Source organism: Balaenoptera borealis (genome assembly GCF_965194805.1).
Source record: "Balaenoptera borealis genome assembly, chromosome: 9".
Lineage (NCBI taxonomy): Eukaryota > Metazoa > Chordata > Mammalia > Artiodactyla > Balaenopteridae > Balaenoptera > Balaenoptera borealis.
The window spans coordinates 6,779,860-6,806,011 of NC_138873.1; the positions used below are offsets into that span (position 1 = coordinate 6,779,860).

General features: G+C 40.6%; 1 protein-coding gene across 16 annotated transcripts in view; it reads left to right on the forward strand.

The window, feature by feature from the left end:
* PRKN (parkin RBR E3 ubiquitin protein ligase) overlaps positions 1–26,152 on the forward strand; it is a 1,304,064-nt gene that overhangs the window by 950,897 nt on the left and 327,015 nt on the right. Inside the window, exon 9 of one of the 16 annotated variants that reach the window (XM_082404592.1) lies at positions 456–10,720. The exons of the other annotated variants lie outside the window; for them this stretch is intronic. Coding sequence (XP_082260718.1) covers positions 456–496 — 41 coding nt within the window. The 3' untranslated portion in view covers positions 497–10,720. Of the gene's footprint in view, positions 1–455; positions 10,721–26,152 lie in introns of those variants that run through there. 16 annotated transcript variants of the gene reach the window in all.

Below are 26,152 nucleotides of genomic sequence, written 5' to 3' on the forward strand. Positions count from 1 at the left end.
GCCTGTACTTACTGAGTCCGGATGCACCCACAAAATATTACCAAATTGGGAAATTGGATGCTCAGTATTGAGGCTGACAATATGCAAATATTGTTTTTTACAGTAAAAATCACAAAAAAGTAGTGCCTTTGCATGCATAGCACTAATTAGCTACATCTAACACACATGTTCAAATCTATATCCTGTGCTTCTGAAGCAATTTTAAAATAAATAAAAATTTCATAGGGAAGTATAACCACATACTTCGAAATGCACTGGTTAGGAAATGTACATATACACACATATGTTCACAACACAGTGCAAACTATTCCATTACTAGAAAAGCCAACATTATCTTCCAAGTTGACCACTAAATATATGTCATTATCAAATACCCTCTAAAACTTTGTGTAAGAAGTTAAGAATGCCCTGAGATTTAGGTATGTTCTTTTTTTCCCCCATTTTTATATTCTTAGGTGTGTTCTTAAACTGGACATTTGGAATATTGAAAACCTGAGGCAGTAACATGAATGGTCCAGTCGACTTTTACATCTTCCTGGGACTTTTAAATAAATTGCATGAGACTCAAAGAATTCTGTCCTTTTATTCATTGAACAGAATAGAAACTTTCCAATACCCTACTCAAATATTTAGGCCATGAAAATAAGATATCAACCTCTGAAATATATTGAGGATCAAAGACCCTAAAGGATAGGATATCTTCACTTTGGGAGAAAAAGGATATCCCAAAATTCTATAATGCTTTACTTCTTCCAAACCCTTTTTATCTAGTGATTCTCATCTGACTCCTTAATAGCTGTCTTCTTTCATGCTCTAGCTTTATAATTATGTAGCCCCACCTCTCTTTTCTTATGGATGAGAGGAAAGAGAGATACACATAATGCTCTTGTGAAGCATATGTGAAGATAACATATTTTAAAATACATCCATTCAAGGAAGTTCTGTAACCTCTATCCGTCCGTATGTAATCAGAAAGGCGTTTCTCATAAGCTATTTGCTTGAAATTTATCACACTAGGATTTAAGCTTACTCTTTTCTTATTTTATCTTTTATGGAAACGAAAGAAATCTAGTCACTATTTTTTATATTGTTTTCCTAAACTCTTAAGGTCCACTGTGTCATTCCTAGCTTTCTCTTTCGTGGACTAATCCCCTGTTTAGTTCTCTCCTGTCATTCATCTTCCTCTCTAGTGGCCCACTTCTATGGAGAGATGTCACAGTTGCGGGAAGAGATCTCCTATTCTACAGTCCCTCAATTGTTTTTAAAATTCTTTTCAGAGCAGTCAAAACTTTTCATTTCATGGAGTCTTCAGCCTCAAAATGCAATGCTTTTGAATGAGGTTACCAGGTGAACTTACATTCATTTCCGTGGTGAGATGCAGGCTCTTCCTGAGACTGCGTTTGAATTGAGGAAGACATTGAAAGCCTAAGAGGGTGGTTACCAGGTACGCCAAGAAGTGGGCAAAGAGCAAGGCAAGTACACAGTAGGGAAAAAATTTCCGTTTATCCCTGGACTGTTCCTCATTAGATCAAAACAGTATGGGGACTGTTTTTTTTTTTTTTTACTCATTGTTTTAGATGGGGACTGTTTTTTTTTTACTCATTGTTTTAGAGAGACCTCCCTGGTTTCAGGTATTTGGGATAAATTTCCTTGGTTTCCAGTACGTATGTTCTGCCACCATGTGCCTCCCTCTGACCTTCTCAATCCCCGATTTAGTCAGCCGAGGCAGTGCCATGCTTTTCAATTCCATCCTCCCTTGACAGAGGCAGGGGTGCTCATTAGGTAGGACAGTGGGGTGGGAACACATTCAGGAGGCCACCTTGGCCAACCTGGGAATCTCTGGCCTCTGATTAACCCAGGGGTTCTCAAACCTCACTGCACATTGAAATCCTGGGGAGGTTTTTTTAAAAGGTGCTGATGACTGGTCCCACCCAAGGACAACTGAAAGTGAATTCTAAGGATGGGGCCAGGGCATCTGTGTGGTGGGAAAGCTCCCAGGAGACTCTGATACACAGTGACATCAACATCGAGTGAGCACAGGAAGCCCCCATTTCACAAAGTAGCCAATTCCATTTTATCCTCAGAGCACTTCTGCCTGAAGTGTTTCCTTAGGTTGCACTGAAATCTGCCACTCTTTTCCTCATGCTAGCTAACAGGGAGCCCCTCAGACACACAGCACACCTGAAGTGTGAAATGTAACTACTGATTCTAAGAAGAATCCGTCTGTGGGACTCCCTGAAGGGAATTGGAAAGTTACATGTTCCTCGAGTTCTTAGACAAAACTGAGGATTGGAATGTGATGGACATGGCATGACTGTCAGGAATTTCTTATTTAAGGAAAGGAAGTAATACCAACCTTTCCTACAGGTAAAATTTTTTAAAAAATCCATAATGACTTTACTCAAATGGAGAAAAGCCAAGTTGGTTCAGTGTGTAGTTATCAATTGTACATTATATGCCTAATTGCTTTTAAAATAATAAAGGGCATTTTTGTTATGCACATTTACCCCAATTAAAAATAAAAAAGGGCAAAATTATGTGAAGTGCATCTCTTTAGTATTTCACTGTTTTGATTTTTCTGAAGTCAGATTCATTATACAGTTGATCTGCTGTGACCCTGGTTCCTTCATAATCCATCCTCAAAAGCTTTTTTATTGTTGAAAATTTAATCCAGTGTTATAAACTGTGTATATGAAATGAATAATCTGATAAATGGAGAATATTAAAAGTCCTCTGTGATCTTTATTGCATTACTTAGTAAAAGCAAAGAGACTTTCTGTGTCTCAAGGAGTGATATTCAGGCACAGCTCTGTTTCTAAGCACTGTGTTACACAGAATGCTCAAGGTAACACCACTGGGTTTGGATGTTTTTTTTTTTTTCTTTGCCTTTTCATTTCTATCCTTTGAGGATGTCCTTCACATAAGTGCAAGGGCTTGTACAAGGATTTCTAGGCTTCTCCATCAGCTGTTAGTGCCTGTAGCTAATCTAACTGTGGTACATGGTAAATATTTTCCCTTGCAAGAGAGGGCTTAGAGCTATTTCTGTGCATTGACTGAGCACATTAGGCTAATATTTAACTATTTGAAACTTTGGGAATTGGATGTACATCATTAAGAGCCATGCAATTAATTATATACAAGTATTGTATATTTATATACAAGTATTTCCAAAAAATTAAGTCTGGGAGAGAAAACCTATCATAAGTGGTTTAGTGATGATTAAATTTGGGAAAGCGCGAATTGTTCATGATACTTATTAATTTTAAAAGACGTGGTTCTTCCAATATTAGAAATAAATGGGAGGGTTTCTGACACTCCATTTCAAGTTTATTTTGAAGGCTAGAGTTACAGCCTCCAAAATTCCTACTGATAGTCATAATTAGGTGCAACTTTTAGCAAAGACAGAGGATTTTGAGTGTCCTTTCCCTGAGCATTTGAATACAAAAAGGTGCCCCAAACTTGCCAATTTCATTATTTGGTCAGCCTATATTAAACTATCACCTGGAAGAGTAACTAAGTTACTTATATTTTCCTCTTAAAATGAAACCTATTAAGATAAAACACCTACTCCCCTGTAAGAAATGGAGGAAGAAATAAGCCATTATTTGTTTAGATAATTAAGAAGAGAAAAAGAAATCTATCTCTTAAAAAAAAAAAAATGTCAGTATTGTTCTGTGGAGGCCACATTTAAAACGATATTGTAATTGGTTTTCAAAAATCCTTAGGACTGGTTTTCCTTCTGTTTTATAGGTTCTTTAAATCATCTTCTTTATGTACTTATGTGTTTTTCAAATTCTAAAGAGTTAGCATCTATTTTTATTATTGGAAAAATATTTTCATATAATCAGAAATGTATAATCTTTAAAATCAAGGACAAAAATTTACCAGGGTTGCTAAAGCCAATTTCACTTGAAACCGTGTAGTGATATGTACCCACTTTTCTTATAGCAGCTTCTCATCTTTTCTCATCCTATAGTCATTAAGATGAAAGCTTTTGCTTCCATATTCACAATTTCCCTTTACAAAGATCCCTAGGAAGACCAGAATGTCAAAGCTTGCAAAAAAATATTTTAAACCACTACCTGCTTGTGTCTTTGGCTCTTCCTTGATCTCGTTCAAGTTTTGGAGCTAAGGAGAGGAACGTGTACTGATTTTAGCAACAGAGAGTAATTATCTGCACAATGCTCATTTGACGGGTGATTGTAGTCTGCATTTTGCTTTTCTGAGTGTTTCTTTAAAAACTTAGTCTGTAAGAGGAAATTGTTTTGTGTTTTTACTATGTTTTCTCCTTCTCGGTACTTATTTTAAGACTCAAGTTCCTCTAGTTATTTTTTTCCTTAGAGCAAATATTTCCGTCTTAAAGTCGTGCTTCCACAGCTTGAGCATCCTGCATACGTTAGAGGCAAATCTGGCTTTAGCGCTTGCCATGCAAAACCCACACGATACCCAAATTCCTCTAGCATCTTTATTTCCCTTTTCCTTTATAGGATGCTGTCTATTGACGTGGAGAGAGGCAAAACATAGAAAGTTGGAGAGAGAGAAAAAAATTTAGCACAAATTCTGGATAATTCATAAATTGGCAAACTCCAAAAATATTGTGTTCAGAGTGTAATGACAGTCAAACTTCATTATTCATGGATTCTGCATTTAACAAATTTGCCTATTCACTAAAGTTTATTTTAACCCCAAAATCAGTCCTTATGGTGCTTCCGTGGACATCTCTGATACCCCCAGAGTGGAGAAAATTTGAGCCGTATGATGTGCCCGTTCCCAGCTCAGGTCTAAGGTGGCAACACTCTGCCTTCTTGTTTCAACTCTCAGACTGTAAAAAAGTGTCCTTTTCACAGTCTATTCAGTGCCATATTTTCCACATTTAGTGCTTCTCGGTGGTGATTTTGCTGTTTAAAATGGCCCCTAAGCATAACACTGAAGTACCATTCAGTGTTTCTAAGCACAAGAGGGCTGTGATGTGCTTTGGGAAGAAATGTATCAATACATGTGTTAGAGAAGCTTCAGTAGACCTGAGTCAGAGTGTTGTTGACTGTGAGCTCATTGTTAATAAATCAACAACATGTATTAAATAAGGTGAACAGAAACACATATAAACAAGGTTACGTATCAACTGGTTGATAAAAGTGTAATGACCAGAGGCTCACAGGAACCTAACCTGGTATTTCCCCTGGGAACAGTGTTCTAGTATTTGTTCATTGAGTGGTGCAGTGACTTTATGGAACTTAGCTGCTGCAAATCAGGAGAATCAGCTGTATGTAAATGTATATCACATCGTACCGTGTTTGTGTTTTGAAAAGTGGGCTTTTAAATCAAAACTTAATAACTGATTTATAATTTAAATGTACCAGACTTCTTCTTTTAAAGAATATCATGGTTAAATTTTTTGCAAACTAAATATTTACTCTCAATTCTTCATATCTGTTCTGCACATGCAAATTTTCACCCATCAAGTTCCTTAAAACATGGTAAACATGTGTTAACTGCACTGATGTAGCCTGGAACCATTTTTAGTACAGGCTCCAGAACAGCCCTACAGGGCTCAACAATCCAGGTACAGAAAAGCCTGGTCCCCATGTCAAGTAGATGCTTCTCCTAGATATCGGTTATATTGCTTTCGGCCCCAGCCTTTCTTCACCCTCAACTTCAGAAAAAAAGTGTTCAAAAGCAGAATTCATGGATTAAGGGTATCCGACAGAGAAAGTAGACCTGGTCCTGCCATGAGTTCTGGCAAACCTGGAGAGGGCTGACTGCAAAGGCCGAGCCTGGGAGGAAAGACTCAGGCCCAAGAGGTTGTTCATTTAGTCACTGAGCTCAAAAGTGAGAGGTTAGGGTCGAAGGCTGCAAAGAATCTGATTGGTGGAGTAAACTACAGGTTTATAAGTTCCCCAGGTAAGGCAGTTAGCAGTGAAGCAGGTTAGGTATGGATCTAAAACCATAAGCACCAAGCATCTTCCAGGTTCTTCCTCTTATAAGGACTCTGGGGGCTGCCCATAAAGGAGCCTGGACTCTCGACATTAGGGTAGAGTTCAAATTCAACTTCAGGTTCAACTGTAGATCCGCTACATGTTCCACTACACACCAGAGCTCTCCTTTTGACCCAAGGGTAAGGAAGGCCCATAGCAGTGCCTGCCATTGCCAGGACAGTCGTCTCTAAATGGACAGGCCAAGAGTGTGGCAGTAGACAGTCTGGTGGAAGCAGATGGCACCAAGTAGTAATGACTTCATCTTTTAGGGTACATTTTACAGTCTAACCACTTGGTTATACGAGGAAATTAGAGCACGGAATCTCCTCCTTCACTGCAAGACGGACTGTTCTAATTCATTCAATCCTAAATTTAATCTTTTATTCCTTCCCAGAATTACTTTAACATTAAAAAAAAAAACCTCTGATGAATGTTTAAAGTAGGGCATGAAAACTATTCATGTTTCAAGACCACAACTAGCAAGTTAACCCCCAGGAAGGCTTTAACTGAGGACACTTGGTGCATGCTGGGATTGTGAGCAAATGGACCCACTGTTTTCAATGACCCAGTGGTTTCTTGGCATAGAAAATAATAATTTTTATTTAAAATGGTTTTGGGGACTTCCCTGGTGACACAGTGGTTAAGAATCCGCCTGCCAGTGCAGGGGACACAGGTTCTAGCCCTGGTCCGGGAAGATCCCACATGCCGCGGAGCAACTAAGCCCACAACTATTGAGCCTGTGCTCTAGAGCCCGTGAGCCACAACTACTGAAGCCCACGTGCCTAGAGCCCGTGCTTCGCAACAAGAGAAGACACCGCAATAAGAAGCCCGCGCGCCGCAACTAGAGAAAGCCCGCACGCAGCAACGAAGACCCAACGCAACCAAATGTAAATAAATAAAATAAATAAATTTTTTTAAAAAAAAGCTTTTGACAGTCCCTATAGGTTCTGAACAGTCCAGAAATTCATAAATTTGAACTTTTCCTTCAGAATCGTTATATACCTTAGAATGGCTAAGCTAAGGCAAAATTCTGTGTGTTAAGGTTAATCATTAGAAAATAAAAGTATTAGCAGTGGAACGAGTTGACATACAGAGCATTATAGAAACAGTTGATTAAAACTGATATAAAAACAATAACTTTTAGGCCAGCCTTGAGGGAACGGGGATCTGGATTCACTTTTTTGTGGACAATTTAATTCTCTCTCTGATGCAAACAAACATCAAGGCAAAACTTGAACACACAGTGAATGCACTTTAGGGACTGCTGGGAGAGTATGAATTAAATAGAGGAAATCAGGGAATGCTCTATTAAATTTTTCTTTGACTGAGAAGAGATTATCTTCATAGTCTTTGCACTCAAAGAAATAAAGTGAGAAAGCAATAAGCTTCCAGTCTCCCTTGGTGATCTCAGCCCAGCTCTGCAGACTAATCTCCAAACGAATTGCCAGTCGTATGTAGAATTGTTTTCTTGGAAGCAGAAGTTGAAACTTCTGTGTCTTTCTCCATGTCTTAAGTTGAGCTTTGTCCCACATAGAAGGACCGCTATCAGTTGACACGTCCTGGCTTCAGAACTTGACATTCCAGAGAGCATGGGCCCCAGTCCACCTGAGCCCATGCAGCAAAATGCTGGATTATTCACTCACTGTCTTACTGTCTGTTTCACCCACAAAAAAATGTAAATTCTTTGAGTGTAGATACGTCCATTTAGCTTACTATATTTTATTCTAGGTGGCATTTGCACCACCTAGAAAAGGACCTGCCCATAACATGCACTTAGTATACACTCACTGAAAGAAAAGTACTGGGCACAGAAGTCAGAGCAAGTGTACTTTTGGTGGCAGCAAATTTGAAGTTTATAAATGAGTGAAATTTATGTTTTAAAAATGTTATAGTTTTCTTATTTTAAAAGTCTTGCATGAACTTACAGGGTTTAGTAATGCTTTTGGATGAAACCCATTTTTAGGAATATATAAGCATAAGAACATAGGCTCTTACAAGTGTTTTGATATACTCTTGACATACTTTGATATATTTTGTAATATACTCCCTTCTGGTCCTATTATCCTCCCTACTATCCCTGGGGAAAGGGGAAATCACAATGTCATCACTTCTTCCAAAATAACCAACAGGGAAACTTTCCCCTAACAAGTGAATGACGGGCTGGGCTCAGACCCAGGGCGGGGGGCTGAAAATCATCAAAAGTTCACTAAGCGCCCACTGATGGTGTTTATACACCATTTCCAGTTTCTGTCTCCTTCATCAAGAAGTCAGCATAATTCACAGAAAAGCAATGCAGCTCAAAGACTAAGATGAGTTGTGAGTGATAGGAATTCTGGCTGGAGGCAGAGAGTTGAACGGCAGGAATAGGAATTAGAGGAAAAACTTTTTTAAAGATTGAAGAGAGAAGGAAGTGAAGTTCACTTCACGTGGATTGGAGATATGAATTTTTTTTTTTAATGGAAACAAGAGGTAGAAAGAAGCCAAAGGAAAATATATTATGAAACAATCCGTATTACAATTTTACCTTTAACATTCTTCAATTAATGATTAAAGTGGGGTACAACTGTGCACAGATTTCCATTGGAGAGCAGACACCCAAGGATACCTGATGTCATAACTACATGTCTTCGGATTCTAAACATAGGAAAATATGCCTGATATATAACTGAGAAAGATATATCTTATTTTAATATTTTTTGTTTTATTCTTTTAAAAATAGTATTGTCCATTCCGTTTCTACTACCCAGACATTACTTCTTAGTTCAATTTCATTCAGTGTAATTTTTTTTCAGTCTCGTGAACGTGCACAGCATAGGGGGAGCTATAAGAAAACTCCTTTGTCTTCAGCGAGTTTACTTTGTCCACAAGGAAGTAAGACGAGTAACAATAGCTATGGCTACAAGATCACGTGTGGTTCTTGCTGTAGTCATGGTGTGTGCGGTGCTGTGGGCTTAAAGGGGAGGCCCACTGGGGAAACTGAGCAAACCTCACAGAAGAGATGGCATGGTTTGCTTTCACAGGGAGTCTGGATTAAGTGCCTTTCAGGTCGAAGTAACAGAACTAGTGAAGACTTGAAAGCAGAAAGTTCAGGTTCCTCTCTCATAATTCTGATTTAACTGCATCCCTGTGTGTTGATAGGTAGTCGTTTGAAAGAAGATTAGAAAATTTTGGCAATTCTCTGGGGTTGTTTAATACCAATCTAAGGAGTTTGAAATTTATTCTAAAGATGATGGGAAGCCACTGGGTAGATCAGATCGATAACAAGAAAACTCACTAACAATTTTTCCTGTGATTTATGCTTTTTAATGTTTATTCAGTGTTAACAAGGTGTCAAGGTTTTAAAAGCATTATAAGGTGTACATAAGTCCTACTCGATACATTTAGAATTTGAACTAAGTAGAAAACAAGGACGTAAACACGTGGGAAGGATGGGGGAGAAAAGAAATGAGGAAAGACAGATATTACATATCATGGCACCTACACTGTTTCCTCCATCCAATGACATTGCATGGAGAGCCATTAAATATACCAAAATCTTGCAAAGTTCTCTAGGCCTCCAATTATAAACACAGAGAACTACAGCTAAAAGGTGGTATTGATAATTAAATGCTAATGACCTAAACTCCCAGGAACTTCAAAGCCGATCACAAATTTTAGTCTCTCAAAGACACTATTTTCATATAGTGAGATCCAGCACTACAAAATCATGGACGATCAACAATTTATCCAAAAAATTTCTAAAATAGATATAATATTTAGTCATTAGGCTCTTGCTCTATATAAGAAAGAAAAAAAACAATACTGGGGGCATAATATGTATATATTTGAGCACAATGGTAATGTATTTGTGCCCAGTTAGGTTTCTAAAGAAGAGCTTAATTAGTGGGTTGTTACTAGTAAGAAAATGGTATATATCAAGTTTTCAAATTGAGGTTTCAATTACTACTCTTCTAAGTTGTTCACCAGGAGCAACATGCAAAGATGCTGCCAAGGTGTGTATCTTTGTAGTTCTGATACTAAAGAAATCAAGTGATGGGTCTCAAGATTCTTGAAAGGACTCTACGGCCATCTGGCAAAAGTAAGCAGACAGTCAAGGCCGTCTCCAATGGTAAAGCTCAAGTTTCTCCATTCTAGGACACCCAGGTCATCCAAAGTCTCCTTCTCCAAGCAGAGAAACATGGCATTTACTTTCCATTGCCATTAATATTTAACAAAAGAGAAGGCAAGATGCGATGAAGAAGAAGGCAGTCAAGTGCTCACCAGCTAGATTGTCATGGATCCAAACGTGTGGGAGCACTGACCATGGACGAAACAACCAGTGCTGGCCTCCTTGTCCCAGAACACGTTTGTGGTTGATGAGCATTTACACAATCCTTTATGTGAAGATCATTCCACACAGGGAGCAGGGAGGCCTGATGGGGTGTTACCACCAGATAAATTAAAAGAATTTGCCTGGGGCTTCTCTGGTGGCGCAGTGGTTGAGAGTCTGCCTGCCAATGCAGGGGACACGAGTTCTAAGCCCTGGTCTGGGAAGATCCCACATGCCGCAGAGCAACTGGGCCAGTGAGCAACAATTACTGAGCCTGCGCGTCTGGAGCCTGTGCTCCTCAACAAGAGAGGCCGCGATAGTGAGAGGCCCGCGCACCGCAATGAAGAGTGGCCCCCACTTGCCACAACTGGAGAGAGCCCTCGCACAGAAACGAAAGACCCAACACAGCCAAAAATAAATAAATAAATAAATAATTTAAAAAAAAAAAAAAAAAGAATTTGCCTGGTAAAATACGGGCAAAACCATCAAAATTATACATGTTTCAATAGAAAACAAACAAACAAACAAGATTTTTTCCATTGTCTCAATATATTGAGATAATGTTACCACCAGCCTTGAGAACACACTGATTTCAATTCCCAAAGGCTTCTGATCCCTAATAAAGGAATTGTAACTCAATTGCTATTCAACTAGATGCAGATACCATATAAGTGATGCATGACCCTTCTGTTCTGAAAAGAAATTCATTTCTCTGTTGTTTAATGATGCCTTGAAGTCTGTAAAGTGCTGCATAGGAATAGTTGGTATTTTTCATAAAAGCATTTTCTATGACCTAAGATAGAAAACTTACTGAAATAATTATGGTTTTGTCACTGAAACTTTTATTTGCCAAATTATCTCATTTTTTGGAAATGTTTTATAGATCTAGAAATCTACATTTGTGTTTAAAATGGTGGTTATTTCCAGGTCATTACTATATACATTTTCCAAATATTGGACATGTTTTTCTTTAATGAGGTGTATAACAGATTTTCTTGGCATGGGAATAGAGAGATACTACACAAAGCTTTGGATATAACATTGTGAATATTAAGATTTATATCATGTGACAAATTTCTTAGCCAATTGGGACGAAAGACTGACTATTGGTCATTGATTGATAGGAACCGATAAGTGGATTTTCTCCTGAAATATTTTTTTAGTGCTTTCTCCAGACGGACATAATTCTTAAACACTCTTAGACCAGTTTCAACAACAGTTATCCAACATCTTGTATCTAACATCTTTTTTCCTAAAAGGAATGAGAAATTTTTAATTATTTTGAATATGTACTCTTTAGGATGTATTCTTATTTTTACATTTAAATATGGGCACCCCCATGCCAACACTGACAATCCAATCTCTCCCTTTAGCCCTTTTGTTTTTGTGTAGGAAATTCAGTTATATAAAACCGAAATGAAGAATATGTGTCCCTTTGCCACTTTCTCATTTGAGTCCTATATTCTTTCACTTAAATCATTGCCACTGTCTCCTGGCCGGTGTCTTTGCCACCACTCTTTCCTTACACCAATCTTTCCACACCACTGCTAGAGTTATCTTTCTAGAACCCCACCAGCCCATAGCCGTCAACCTAGTCATGTTTCAGCCGTAAGTCAAAAATTTCAAAGCTCCCCTTCTTCAATTTTGGGAACCCTCTGAGTATGTTTCCCAAGTACCTGAGAACAGATTCACTCCAGTTAGCCACACGCTACCCTGTCAAGCACTGCGGGTTCCACTAGATAGACAAGCACCCTGGGCTGCTAGAATGTCAGAGCCCCTTGGAGGGACAGGAAAGAGAATGACAGAAAGAAGGACCATCCCCGCCGTGTTGTACCCTCTGTTAGAGGGGTCCCAGAGGTGAGTAGCACATGCCACTTGTTTTGCAGCTTAGGATGAAATCACTTTTCCCCACTTTCACTGTCCTGTCTTCCCAGGACCCAGGCACACATATCTGGGGGACCAGGTAGAAGAGGGACTTGAGTTGTTGTCACTGGGCTGTTCTCAGAATTACTACTCCTCGCAGCTCTTCAAGCCTTCACTGCTGAGAGACCGTGACCGCAGCCTCTTTTCCTGCGGCGTGAGGGACCTGCTGCACCGGGATGTCAGTGTCCGTGCCTCTGGGGCCCTTGCTGGGGAGTTCCGGGGCCGATGTGGGCCCGCCACGCTCCCCCTAAAAGCTGCTGCTTCTCCTTGTTGCTTTTAGGATAAGCGGAGACTGTGAGAAGAGCACCTACCCTGGGCCAGGCGTGCGCGTTGAACCTTCTGATTGTCATTTCGTTTAGATGCACGACAGCTTTGCTGGGGACAATATTGTTTCCTTTGGGCCGTCGCGGTAACCGAGGCGCAGAGCAGTGAAGGACTTCCCTCGAGGCTCTGGGTCCATCCTGAGCATCTCCCGTCCCTTGCTGGGCCACGGAAGGGCGGCCCTTTATGCCAGGCCCGTGTGCTCCTCCCCCTGCGGTTCTCATCAGGCTTCCCCTCCCACAGAACATTCCTCTGCCCTCTCCTGTGACGCCGGGTGTTTGGGAATGAGAATCTTAAAAACAAACAAACCAAAGACCTTTCACTTCACCTATAACGTCACTCTCCCGAATTGAGTACCTAGAATCCAACCCCACATCCTTCCTGACCTCACTTTCCCTCAGGCTTCAGCGGACGGCTCAGCGCAGCCTTTTCTGGAACCCTAATGGTGCTTTCCTCTGTCTGTGCACTGTGGTCCTGTTCGTCCTGTTATCATGATGCGCAGTAATGACCTGGTTTTGTGTTTTGGTGGTACACATTTTAAACCACAAGGTGCAAGAAATGCCAAACTTCTTGATTTTCTTAAAACCAAATGAAATCTGACTCCAGGCTGACCAAGAAATTCAGCGTCAGTACTTACCAGGGCTCTCCTTTTCTCCCTTGCAGGCCTCTTTGGTATCTGAAAAATCTCCCTATGTTGCCGTATTCTAAGTACACGTGTCCCAGGGTGGTCTGTTCTCCTGCCCCCATGCTGAGTGGAGTTGCCTTTACAGGACCACCTGAAGCCTCCCTCAGACTCTTCCCAGGAAGCTGATGCTAGGATGTGAAACCCCTGGGCCTTTCTCATTTTGGAAGAGTCACCCATCTTTATCCTTTCCACTTTCTTCCCCTCAATGCCACTGTCTCTCTCGCTCTCCCCTCCAGGACTCCCAGAATTCTCAGTGAATTTGGGATTCCACAAGGAATAGGAGAGTGGGCGCTCGTCGCTGGCAGCCGTCTTTTGTTTTGACCCCCGCAGCATAAACACCCTCTGAGGCAGGTACAAAGGGTCGCTGCCATTTTGGAATGGAGGAAAGGAAGCTCAGGTGGACAAAAGGTGGCTCAGTCCATCATCCTGCCCCACGGGCCGCAGGTCAGGATGTGAAAGCAAAATTCCCCAGCATGGAACCAGACTGTAGATAGTGGTGACCTGAGTGTCTAACTTTAAAATAAAATTCATCAAATAGCGTTTTAGGAAATTATATGCCTTTTCAATTGTATTGCCACGTATAAGCCTTGCTATGAAAGTATTCTTTAAACAATACTTCCAGAGACAATCAGAAAAAAACATTTATTTTGACACTTTTAGTTGTAATTGAAAAAAGGTAAAAAATTTGATGACTCAGAACTTATCTACCTTTGTAGATTTTCCAGTAATCACGAGGAAAAACTCCAAATAACGAATTGCAGTTAGTTGCTGTCAAGAATCTATCCTTTGCCTTTTGACCACAAGCATATACCCATCTTTAAATGCCTACTGATGGACGCACAACTTGTCGAGGTCTTGACAGAGAGCAGTCAGAATGAAAGACATCTTCCTGAGTGCTGTAAGAGCTGATGATTTTTTAATAGATACATTTTTAAAACATCATTTTTTAATTCTGTCCTTTTTCCATTTTGTGAGGTTTTTTTTTTTTTGGGCCAGTTTTATTAAAACCTCCATTTTCATTTTGTACATTTCCGCAAGGAATCTGCTTGGTACCTTTCTTTTTTTGGTTTTCAGCATGAAAAACAAAATCATTTCAGGATGTTTTCAGAGCAAGAACAGGGCTTCCCAGAAACCTGCAGCAGCCGACAGTCAGCCCTGCTTTTGTCCCCTCTGGGGATGGGAACGCTCTTCTGAGAAGGTGACTCCCCTTTGCACTCCAGTCTAATGACAGCCGAGACATTAAATGAGCACATGCCATTTTAATACTCACTGTAGCACTGGGCAGCGTGCTCATTGCATTAATCAAAGTGTCACCTTATTCCATCACCGAAGGGCACCCCTCATTTAGGCAGATACTCCAATGGGTGCTGGGGGGCAGTAGCGGGACTCAGCGCTTCCAGGGATGTCACAGCTGCGCACTGCCCAGCGCGGCGATGATTTACAGTTGTTTTGGATAATAGTCCATATGGAGATATTTATTTGTTTATTAAAGCATGTTAACCTAGCTAGAAATCAGAAAATGGAATTGCTCAGTAGATTTATTTCCCGTAGTTTAGTGAGCCAGCCTAATTCATCACAAATACTGAGTGCTCTAGTTAAAGTGAGAGAGGAGGGGTTCTTTGACATCCTTTACGACGTGTCACTGCATTTCCATCTCTTGATCAGAAAAGTTATTTAGAACAGCAAGATGTATTCCTATGCTGTCCCCAGCAACAAGGCCAGCTATACTGGAATCATTCCTCTTAACAATAAGCTGATTCTCAATAGAAAACATTGAAAAACATTTTTTCTATTTCTAAAAAAGGCATGAAACTAAACTAAAGGCATCTATTATTAAAACTTATTCCCCCCCCCCCCTTTTTTTTGGTGCTTTTATATTGTCTGGAGTTCTCTAGGTTAGACTTGAACTCCAGCTTGCCAAGGAAGAACCCAAGTGGGAAACACTTCAAAGGCCACTAGGGAGGGGAGGGCAATGGAACTGGAACATTCTGACTGTAGCCTGAGAACAGGACTCCCCCTAAGGGCCACTCGAGGGGTCAGAAGCACAGCTGTCCTGGTGTATTCAGCTCAGCTCAGCCCTCCTGAAGAGGCGGCAGGGCTTTCCTCAAGGCCAGTCTTGCAGGCACTTTAACAGCCCCAGGAGACAAGCCTCAGTAGAATGTACTTGCCTTGAAAACACAGAACATTGCAACTCACTGTACTTGTCCTTTAGGCCTTGAAGCTGCAGCAGCTACTTAGAATCACACCCACCAGGCCCAAACCCACCACGGGCTGATGCTCCTTAAGTCTTGGTCCTGATTCGAGCTAGAAGTTAATGAAGGATAACTGTTTGCTAGGTGTCACTGTGGCACAAGACGCTGACATCTGGGGCCATGTCTGAATATATAATAGACTTATGTTATGGTGGGGGTGTGTGTGTGTGTGTGACCTTTCTTCCCTTAAATACCTCACTGATTCACACTGTAAAAACTTCTGTTCAGGGTCACCAATAAGCAGTGTATCACGAAATGGATGTGTTTTCCTTTGTGCATTTCTTTCCAAGTCTGAAATTTTTTTTTTTAAATAAAATCGGGCACCAAAATGAAAATGGCATTTTAAAGGGTTTGTTCCCCTATATAAATGCCGTATGAGGTCTGGATTCAGAAGCTAGGACCTACTACCATTCCTAATAACTTCTATAGCCTTGTCAGTACCATTATTATAATTGTCCCCACTTTAGACATGAAAAAACTGAGCCTCAGAAATTAAGAAGTCTACTGACTCACACAGCTAGTAGTGGTGAAGCCAGAATTACAACCAGACTTCTCTCTAGTTGACCTTGAGCCCCATGACCTTGAGCATCATGATAGCCTGTGTTCTACTCAGAAATTGATTGTTTACATTTCTTAACTTTCTTGTGGGCCTGTGGTTCACTAAGAAAAATACAATTTAGTATTGCATTTAATCATAATGTCCCCGATAAATAGTGTTTTAGACTCTAAATCAGCATCTTTCATTTCTTGACTCTTGACTTTAAGGAGAATTTTAAAAACAAAAGTACATAATCCCATTAAAAATAGAGCTTTTCCACTTTTTGCCTCGTAAAGCAAATAATTTGAATTTCATGATAAGGATAAGGTATCTTGAGAGTTTTAAAACTAGCAATTTTGACTATTATCCATAAATAGCCAAGACTCCTGAGAGCACTTCTTTAAAAAAATTTTTTTGCCCAGTTTCCTTCACTACAATGGAAAAGTTTTCATTTTCTTTTAGAAACAATTCATGGGATTCAATCCAAGTACCCAAATGTTAGTTAAGCCCAAGATTCATAATAACATTTTACTTTCTCCTCTCAGTTTCCTGAGGTTGATGGTCACCATTTAGAATTCTTTAAATTTCAACTTTAAGAGACTTAACATCATGTTCAAATTTCAATAGATGTTTTCGGTGCACTCTTTTGGTGTCAGTTATAGAAGTTTCCATTTAACACTTTAGAAAGCCCTCTTGCCTACACTGTCTCATTTGAATATTGTAGGAATGCTGGCTTTATGCTACCACTTTACAGCTAAGGAAACCGAGGCGAGGAGACAGGCAGTGATTTGCTTGACTCAGGCAGCTATGAAGTCGAGAACCTGAGACTCAGTTCTAGCTCATCACTTTCCATATGCCTGTTCTTCGGGGTATCAGGTGGGGGTATCATTAGATACCAGGCAATTTTGTGAATAACCACATCTTTCTCAACACTCCTTCCCCTACCCTATCCTCCCCACCAAACACTTCTCCAAGGCTAAGTTTTTGTTGGAGAGAATTATTTTTTTCTCTTCTGTATCAGCCCACTTTTCCAGATCAGAAGAGACATAATCCAGTTGTGTTACCCTTGTTTCCTGAATAGCTCAATAAAATTGTTCTAATTGGTTTACATCTTTTTATCCAGGTGAAAATACCTTAATGAAAGGAATCTGGGGTGTTTTATGACTTGCAAAGTTGCAAGAATTGATGCAAAATAGAGCACAGGAGCCAAAGCAAATGTATATTCATTAAGGGAAGTTTGCAATTATAGTGAGCTGAGCGGTTTTGTGCGCTCTGCTTGAACATGATAAAGGGCTAGAGATTACTTTAGCATCATTTCAGACAAAGCTACTTAAAATACTAATTACACCACCAAGGAGCTTTTCTTTCTTATCCGTAGTCTGACAGAGCCAGTATTTTTCCTGGAATGTTCTTTCCTGCTTGTGTCCCATTCCATCCTTCAGAATTTCATCACCAAATCTTACAGCAACACCCTATGTGAAACTAGGTCACTAAGCTCTCAGAACAGGTCAGTTTTTTCTGGGCCTGCCACTCTAGGGCCGGGACTGGCAAACTTTTGCTGTAAGGAGCCAAATAGTAAATATTTTAGGCTTTGTGGGACATATGGTCTCTGACTGAACTTCTCAACTGTGCTGTCACAGTGTGATAGCAGCCATAGATGATACTAAATCAGTGGGTGTCACTGGCTCCGAAAACACTTGGAAGGACACTGAATTTCATATCATTTTTACTTGTCATGAAATAGTGTTCTTTTAATTTTTTTCCCAAACATTTTAAAAAGTAAAAAGCATCCTTAGCTCTTGGGCTGGCTTGCTGACCTCTGCTCTAAGGCATTTCAGCTGGTCTTGGAAATGGCCAGTCTTAGGAATTGCTACACAGGAGCTTTCTGTATCTTCAAATATTGATCTGTTGAGCTCCAGGTTATACAAATCTATGACGCAATGGTCCCTGATTTAAAAGAAAATTTAAAAATCCTTGTTTGAGAAATACCTTTAGATACTCCAATGGTACCTATTGATACTACTCCAATGGATTCTAGTAGGTATTACTCTAATAGCACCTATTAGTACTACTCCAATAGATTCTAGTAGATACTACTCTAATAGTACCTATTAATACTACTCCAATTGATTCTAGTAGATACTACTCTAATAGTATCTATTAATATTGCTCTAACAGATACTAGTAGCTAATACTCTAATAGTATCTATTAATACTACTCTAATAGATACTGGTAGATACTACTCTAATAGTACCTATCAATACCACTCCAATAGATACTCATAGATATTACTCTACTATTATGTATTAATATGGCTTTGACAGATACTATTAGATACTACTCCAATAGCCTTTCTTCTGTTGGGTAACTAAGTACAAAACTGGGCAATGGCTCTTCTTCACACCTCATAGCTCCTAGTGGCAACAGACCGTACCCAGACTCTACAGTCTCAGAAGGTTCTGTAGCCCAAGAGAGAAAATGAATTGTTTTGGAATTGTAGTTGCTGTCGAGTACTACCCATTTAGGTCTCAGAGTATTTCTCATAGGTCACATAATTCAAGAAACGGTGAGGAGAGGATAATTCAAGACTTAAGCAGAGCTCTTGCTAAACGTCATTGTGCCCTAAAGCAACATCACATGACCAGTGCAAACACTATCTACATTTCAAACGTATTTTCAAATTTACTTTTTTTTTTAACATCTTTATTGGAGTATAATTGCTTTACAGTGGTGGGTTAGTTTCTGCTTTATAACAAAGTGAATCAGCTATATATATACATATATCCCCACGTCTCCTCCCTCTTGCATCTCCCTCCCACCCTCCCTATCCCACCCCTCTAGGTGGTCACAAAGCACCAAGCTGATCTCCCTGTGCTATGTGGCTGCTTCCCACTAGTTATCTATTTTACATTTGGTAGTATATATAAGTCCATGCCACTCTCTCACTTCGTCCCAGCTTATCCTTCCCCCTCCCTGTGTCCTCAAGTCCATTCTCTACATCTGCGTCTTTATTCCTGTCCTGCCCCTAGGTTCTTCAGAAACATTTTTTCTTTTTTTTAGGTTCCATATATATGTGTTAGCATACAGTATTTATTTTTCTCTTTCTGACTTACTTCACTCTGTATGACAGTCTCTAGGTCCATCCACCTCGCTACAAATAACTCAATTTCATTTCTTTTTATGGCTGAGTAATATTCCACTGTATATATGTGCCACATCTTCTTTATCCATTCATCTGTCGAAGGACCCTTAGGTTGTTTCTATGTCCTGGCTATTGTAAATAGAGCTGCAATGAACATTGTGGTACATGACTGTTTTTGAATTATTGTTTTCTCAGGGTATATCAATCAATGTGATACACCATATTAACAAATTGAAGGAGAAAACCATATGATCATCTCAATAGCTGCAAAATTCAACACCCATTTATGATAAAAACCCTCCAGAAAGTAGTCATAGAGGGAACTTACCTCAACATAATAAAGGCCATATATGACAAACCCACAGCCAACATCGTTCTCAATGGTGAAAAACTGAAACCATTTCCTCTAAGATCAGGAACAAGACAAGGTTGTCCACTCTCACCGCTATTATTCAAATTTACTTTTACGGCTACTCTCCTAGGTGTTTTCAATACATGTAAAGCACAGTCTTCACAAAAAGCCTTCTGTAGGAACTGTAAAACATTTTGTCTTTATTTTTAAAAGTCCTTTGTAATTCCTTGACGACATTCTTGTAAGGAGTGTAGAATACAGGTCATGATGCAAGGGGAGAATTAAGTAGAATAGTAGGTTAGGATGTATGAGTTGGAAAACATAATAAGAGAGGAAAACGACAAAATGGCATAGTAAGCAGCAAGCCAGCATACAATGGCTTGACAAGTAGATGAGGAAGATTAATTCTTGCTGCTCATTTTCACTGCCTGTGAACCTCAGACACCTCCACCACCAGGAGTAAATTACAGCCTCTCGGTTGTCTTTGCCTTTTCATCAGAGAGACCTATTAAATTGCATGTTTCATAACATGGGTTATTACCCTATCTATAAATGCTGCATTCTGTTATTATCCTAAAGTATGCATTTGTTGTTTCTGTGCAAGGATCTAAGCGCTCCTCTCTGTTTCCATGGAGACCATGCCAGGATCTGGTCCTCAACACTTACATAAGGCCTCCTGTGAGCATAGTCAGAGGGTAACCTTCAACCATCACAGCTGGGGGAGGAAGTCCATCAGACATTTCCTCTGAGATTGTGGGCCACAAATTTTTTATACCCCGATAGTGGGGGAATTATGTTTAAATGTTTTTTAAAAAAATGTATTGAGCACCAACTGTATTCAGTCAATTGTGCTAAACTCTGGGGATTAAAAGGTAGCTGAGACATGGCTTCTGCTCTTAAGGAGTGTCTGAATCCAGGAAAAGACCTGTCTGCAGGATGAAGCCAGAACACACCTCTGTGAAAGTTTAAGACTATATATGCCTTCCTCCTAGGAGCCAAAGTCACTGGAGGTGTGTGCCACCCAGAGCTACTCAATAGCAAACACAGGCAAAATAAGGTGACTGACAGGTGGCCCACAAGCCACTGCCTGTCACCACCTCCTTCCTTTCCTGGGCTCTTCATCATCCCAGTAGACACTCGTACCAGATAGAAGCAGTGCAGGAACCCACCTCTTCTACTTTTACGTTAACTGGGGGCAGCTGAAAGTAGCCTTGACTTTAAATATATTTTTTAAATCAAATCTAAGATGCCATGGATTATATGAGGTACCTTTTTGATGTGCGCCTCTAGGAAGGAAAAAAATGCCACCAATTATAATTGTATGATGCCATCAATTGATGACACATTCTGATTTCAGAGATGTTAAAATGTGAAAGAAATGTGCATCTTAGAATTAATGACACATGATAATTCTTGGATTAAACACTTGAATAGCCAGCAACTGAAATTAACTTAACAGGAACTACAGTAGCAGTAATAATAATTCATGAGTACAGTAATATAAAATTGATAATGTAATCTATTTATATTTTTTGAGATTATTGATTAAAAAAAGCAATATGACAAAGCCACACTTTGATGGTCAGTCCACTATGCTGACTGCTAAGCTCTTCAGATCATACCTATAATACATTATGATATTGTGTGACGTTGTTGTTCCTCTCCACCTCTAAAACCTCAGTCTAAAGGTTGTGTCCCCCAGGGCTCATCCCCAGACCCCTTCTCCCCATACCTTTTCTCTTTTTTACACTCCCTCTCTACATAGTCTCATTTACTCATCATTGATCTAAATACCCACCTATGCCAACAACTTCAATATTTATACCTCTAGGCCCAACTTTTCCTTTGAACTCCAAAATTAACCCTCCAGCTGCCTCCCTGACTTTCCCATGCATTCCTAATGGCATCTCTACTTCATACTTTCAAACATGAAAGCTTGATCCTTCTTCTGCCTCAGGCTTCATTGTAACTGAACACCCCGGGGCCCAGGTCAGAAGCATCACCTCCAAGCCATTTTGATGCCTCCCCTTCTCTCACACCACACGTGCTACCCATCAGCAAATCCTGCAGACGGTTCCTTCAAAATACTTTACAGAATCTGACCACTGCTGCCACCCTAGTCCAAGCCACCATTGACTCTTGCCTAGATTATTCCAACGGCCTTCCAGCTGATCTCCCTGCGTCCATGCAGACCAGTTTCCAAATAAATGCCAGAGTGATCAACTTAAAATTTAAGTTGGATTACATCCCCCCTATGCTCAAAGCCCTTTAATGGCTTCTCAGCCCAAGTAGTTACAGCAGCTGTAAGGCCGACGTGACCTGGCCCTGCTAAGACACTCACCTCCTCACGCCAGCCATGCCACTTCTCTAATCAGCAAGTACACTTGCCCCTCAGGGTCTTTGTGCCCCTGCTCCTTCTGTCTGGAATTCTTTCCCAACTTCTGTATGACTCACACTCTGCGCAAAACGACTCTATCACAGTGGTCTTCTCTGAGGACTTCTGATACCCCTCACTCCACAGCACGTATCACCAAATGACTTATGTTTACTTACTTACTTGATAGTTTCGTGGCGTCTTCATCCTGTTTTTCGTCTCGCTTTCTTGAATGAAAGTGCCATGAGGGCAGAGACTGTCTTGATTTTATTCACTCTTGTATCACCAGTGCCCAGAAAGCCAGGCCAAGTGGATAGCACTCCAGAGCTATATTTCAAATGAATGAGTAATGAGTGAAGTTATATGGTAGGGTTCTGTGTGTGGTTCATCAATCCATTCATTTATAGTTATGAAAGATCTAATCAGTGGTAATCTAGATCCTTTTAAGCAAGGCACATTCCATTGACATAAGTTTATGCCTGATGGGTAGGAAATTCATTGAAAAGATTTTATAATAATTTTAATTTTGGATGATTCCTGAATGGACCAGTAGCTCAAGAGTTCTTGTGAAATGAATTACTTATAGATTAGTACAGGAAAGGCCTTATTTAACTTTAGCATTTTTTAATTTTAAGTTGATAATGTGCTATGATATCTTTAAGATTAATGTTAGCATTCCATAGCAAAGTTAACTGAAAAGCTTGTTAAAACTAATTACTAAGAAACAAATCAATACATTATTTACAGTTTTGTTTAGACATTTACATGGGTATGAAGAGTTGTTATCATCTGGCATTAGCATTTTAAAAATGGACATATGGCTAACAAATGGTGTTGAGGGGTTTGTTCCTCAGAATCATAATACAATTTATACACTTGGTATATAAATCATTATCTGCCTCTCCTCATCTTTTGTCAGAAATCAGACTATGCTGCCTAGATGTTAGAATTGTTGTTATTCATATAACCTGGTAGGTTGAGTACTCTGTTACCAGAGTTGATTTGTATTGAAGAGTCACCAAGAAAGTTGAACTCAGCTTAGCCTAACATATTCATGGCTGCTCAAACAAAGGAACTGTGTGGACAGAGCCAAACAAGAGGGGATTTCTTAAGAGCTCATGAGATTTCACCATAATTTTGAAAACCATGGGTTACACTGTGGAGTAACAGGAATTTATATTAAAGTTTCTACTAAATGTGACTGAGACAAAAATGTTTCTAGAATAAAATGTTTGAAGATGATAGCAAACAGAGACCAAGACCACTGAGGGACTGAATAATAACATTAACAGAGGAAAACAGCAGCATTGTTTATTGCAGTCAGTATTACTTTTTGTCTCTTCTCTTTTCAATCTATGATTGCTTGCTCTGGAAAGAAAAAAATTGTGAAATATCAAAAGTATAATCCTTTAGTATAGTCTCTGAAAGACTGTGCTGGCTTTATGACTTTGCTCTCTCCGCTGTTCTTTTTTGTCGGTGGGCCAGTTCATTTCTATCCAGGTTACTAAAACTACAAGCAAGGGAGGAACTAGAGTAGCCAGTCAGCCATACTTAGAATATTGAAAAGGTTAAATCCATATATAATCCACTCAATTTATTGATATGTGAAGCATTAAAATGTTGAACGTGCTGACTTAAGCATGAATGGTAACAGAATCAGGAAGCGCCAGGACACAGATGTGTGGTCTTGAAAATGCTACTGCGGGCTGCTGGAGTGGGGTCTGAGCCGCTGCCATTTCAGTGCAAAGAACTGTAGCCTCTGCTCCCCAGGAAGTGACGCTATGGGGAGACATCTATCGTTTAGACTGGTAACGCGAGCCTCACTACTAATACTTAAAAAAGGAGTGCACTGTTGCTGATTCTTAGAGATTTATTGAAAATCAGGCAGGTTGTCTTGCTTATTATGTTTCTGAGAGCAAAGCACAAGCCCTTGCATGCAGCTTCCCCTTCTATAAACAGGCACTGTGTATGATATTGTGATTTGTAATAAGAAATAAGTATTTGATCTTTGTCCCCTTCCTAGCACACAGCTCATAAAATCCTGTAGTTTCACGAGTTGGGATAAAGGTAAAGGAGTGTCCCTTGTTGTTCATAACAAGCCCTTTCAACCACACCTGATTTATGTTAATGAGATGATTTTTGGAAAGCCCCTAGAGAACCACTGTATGGATGCTGGTTTCCAGGGAAACAAGCCATGTGACTAGAGGGTTGGAATCTTCAGTCCAGGGATAAGAGAGGGGCTAGAGGTTGAGCTAATCACCAAAGGCCAATAATTTAATCAATCATGCCTACATAATGAAGCTTCCATAAAAATCCCTAAAGTATAGGATTCAGAGAGCTTCCAGGTTGCTGAACGTGTGGAGGTGCTGGGAGGGTGATGAGCCCAGAGAAGGCAGAAGCTCCGAGTCCCTTTCCCGCATACCTCGAGCTATGCGTCTCTCCTATCCGCCTGTTCCTGAGGTGTACAACCTACTTAGTAGACTGTGCTCCTGAGTTCTGTGAGCCAATCTAGCAAATTATTGATCCCAAGGAGGAGGTCCTGGGAACTTCCAATTTATAACCAGTTGGTCAGAAGCACAGGTGACAACCTGGACTTATTATTGACACCTAAATGGATGGGGGCGATCTGTGGGACTGAGCCCTGTGCCTGTGGAGGGTGCACAGGTAGATGGTGTCAGAATTGAATTGAATTATAGGACACAGAGTTGGTATCAGCAGAGGATTGGAGAATTGTTTCTTGTGGGAAAAGCACCCACACATCTGGTGTCAGAAACGAAGTACTGAAGCAAAGCACAGAGGATGCAGTTTCTCCTTCACACACAGAGAACCCCTAGCCTACCTCCTTACACACAGAATTCTATTTTAGACTAGTGTCCTCAGGAGCCAAAATGCATTATTCCTAAGTGCCTTAGGAGAAAAAAAAAGTCATCTCCCGTTGTGAGTTGAATTAGGTCTCCCAAATACCTGCAGATGTGACCTTATTTGGAAACAGAGTCTTTGCAGATATAATCAAATTAAGATGAGGTCATACTGGATCAGGATGGGTCCAAATCCAACCTGACCGACGTCCTTAGCAGAAGAGACACAGAGACACAGAGGAGAATGCCAGGTGAAGACAGAAGCAAAGATTGGAGTGATGCAGCTACATGCCAAAGATTGCTGGCGACCTCCAGAAGTTTGGAGAGAGGCGTGGAACAGGTTAGCTCAGACTGTAGAGAAGGAAGCAGCTCTGCCAGCCCCTGGCTTTGGGACTTCTGGCCCCTAGAACTGTGAGAGACTGGGTTTCTATTGTTGTCAGCCCCCCAGTGAGTGGTTCTCTGTTAGAGCAACCACAGGAAACTAGCCACCTCCCTTCATTTTTCTACCCCCTGCCCAACTCTGCTTTAAGAACTGGCTTGAACAGAACCGGGACAAGTCCGTGGGCAGAGTGACCCGTGCAGAGGACTCCACAGCCCACTCCGTGTGGAAGTACGTGGAGTGTATCTCCCAGAAAAATCACTTCCTTGAAGCTTAGCTTCTGTTCTAGGCTTCCCGACACCCAGGGCTTTAAAACACAGAGTAAGGTGTACGGCCACGGACAGGACATGCGTCTCACACGTGGTCCTCAGTCACCTCTAGTTCATGTTCACATGACCCCAGATGGACAGAATGACAGATGGAGAGCAAGATACTCCTGCAGGCCGAAAGCCTTGCATTTGTCAAGGGCAGCTCCGGGCAGGGAGGTGCGCTCAGGGGTGCGAGCCTGGGCTCTGGGGCCGACCGCCTGGTCTGAGTCCCAGCCCACCGCCGCAAGTGACTTAGCTTGTGAAATGAGACTAACAGTAGCGCTGATCACAGGCTATAAAGATCATACGGATTAATTCACGGAAGCTCCTAAGACAGTGTGTGGAACCAGTAACGAGCTCTCAGTTAGCTCTTGTTACTGATTCTCCAGCAAACAGACACACTGTCCGCCCTTTACTTCTTTCTGGGACCTAAGACGCCCCCACGGTTGAAGCAGAAAGACCACTTTTAAGGAAAAGTAAATGAACCTATTTTTCTGTCCTAAGAGGGGTTGCATACATTGATCTTGGAGAATTCAGTAAATTTTGCTTCTATTACAATGAAAACTGGACACATACGACCCCAACATGAATAAAAGCTTCATAGGGAAACTCAAGGAATAGTCCTTTTTTGAAAGTGGTGCTCCAAACCCTGACATTGATCTGGCTGCAGGAGAGCCACTGGGTGAGCTGCCTCAGGTGTGCCGGGTAGGTAGAGAGGGAAGCAGACGCATAACT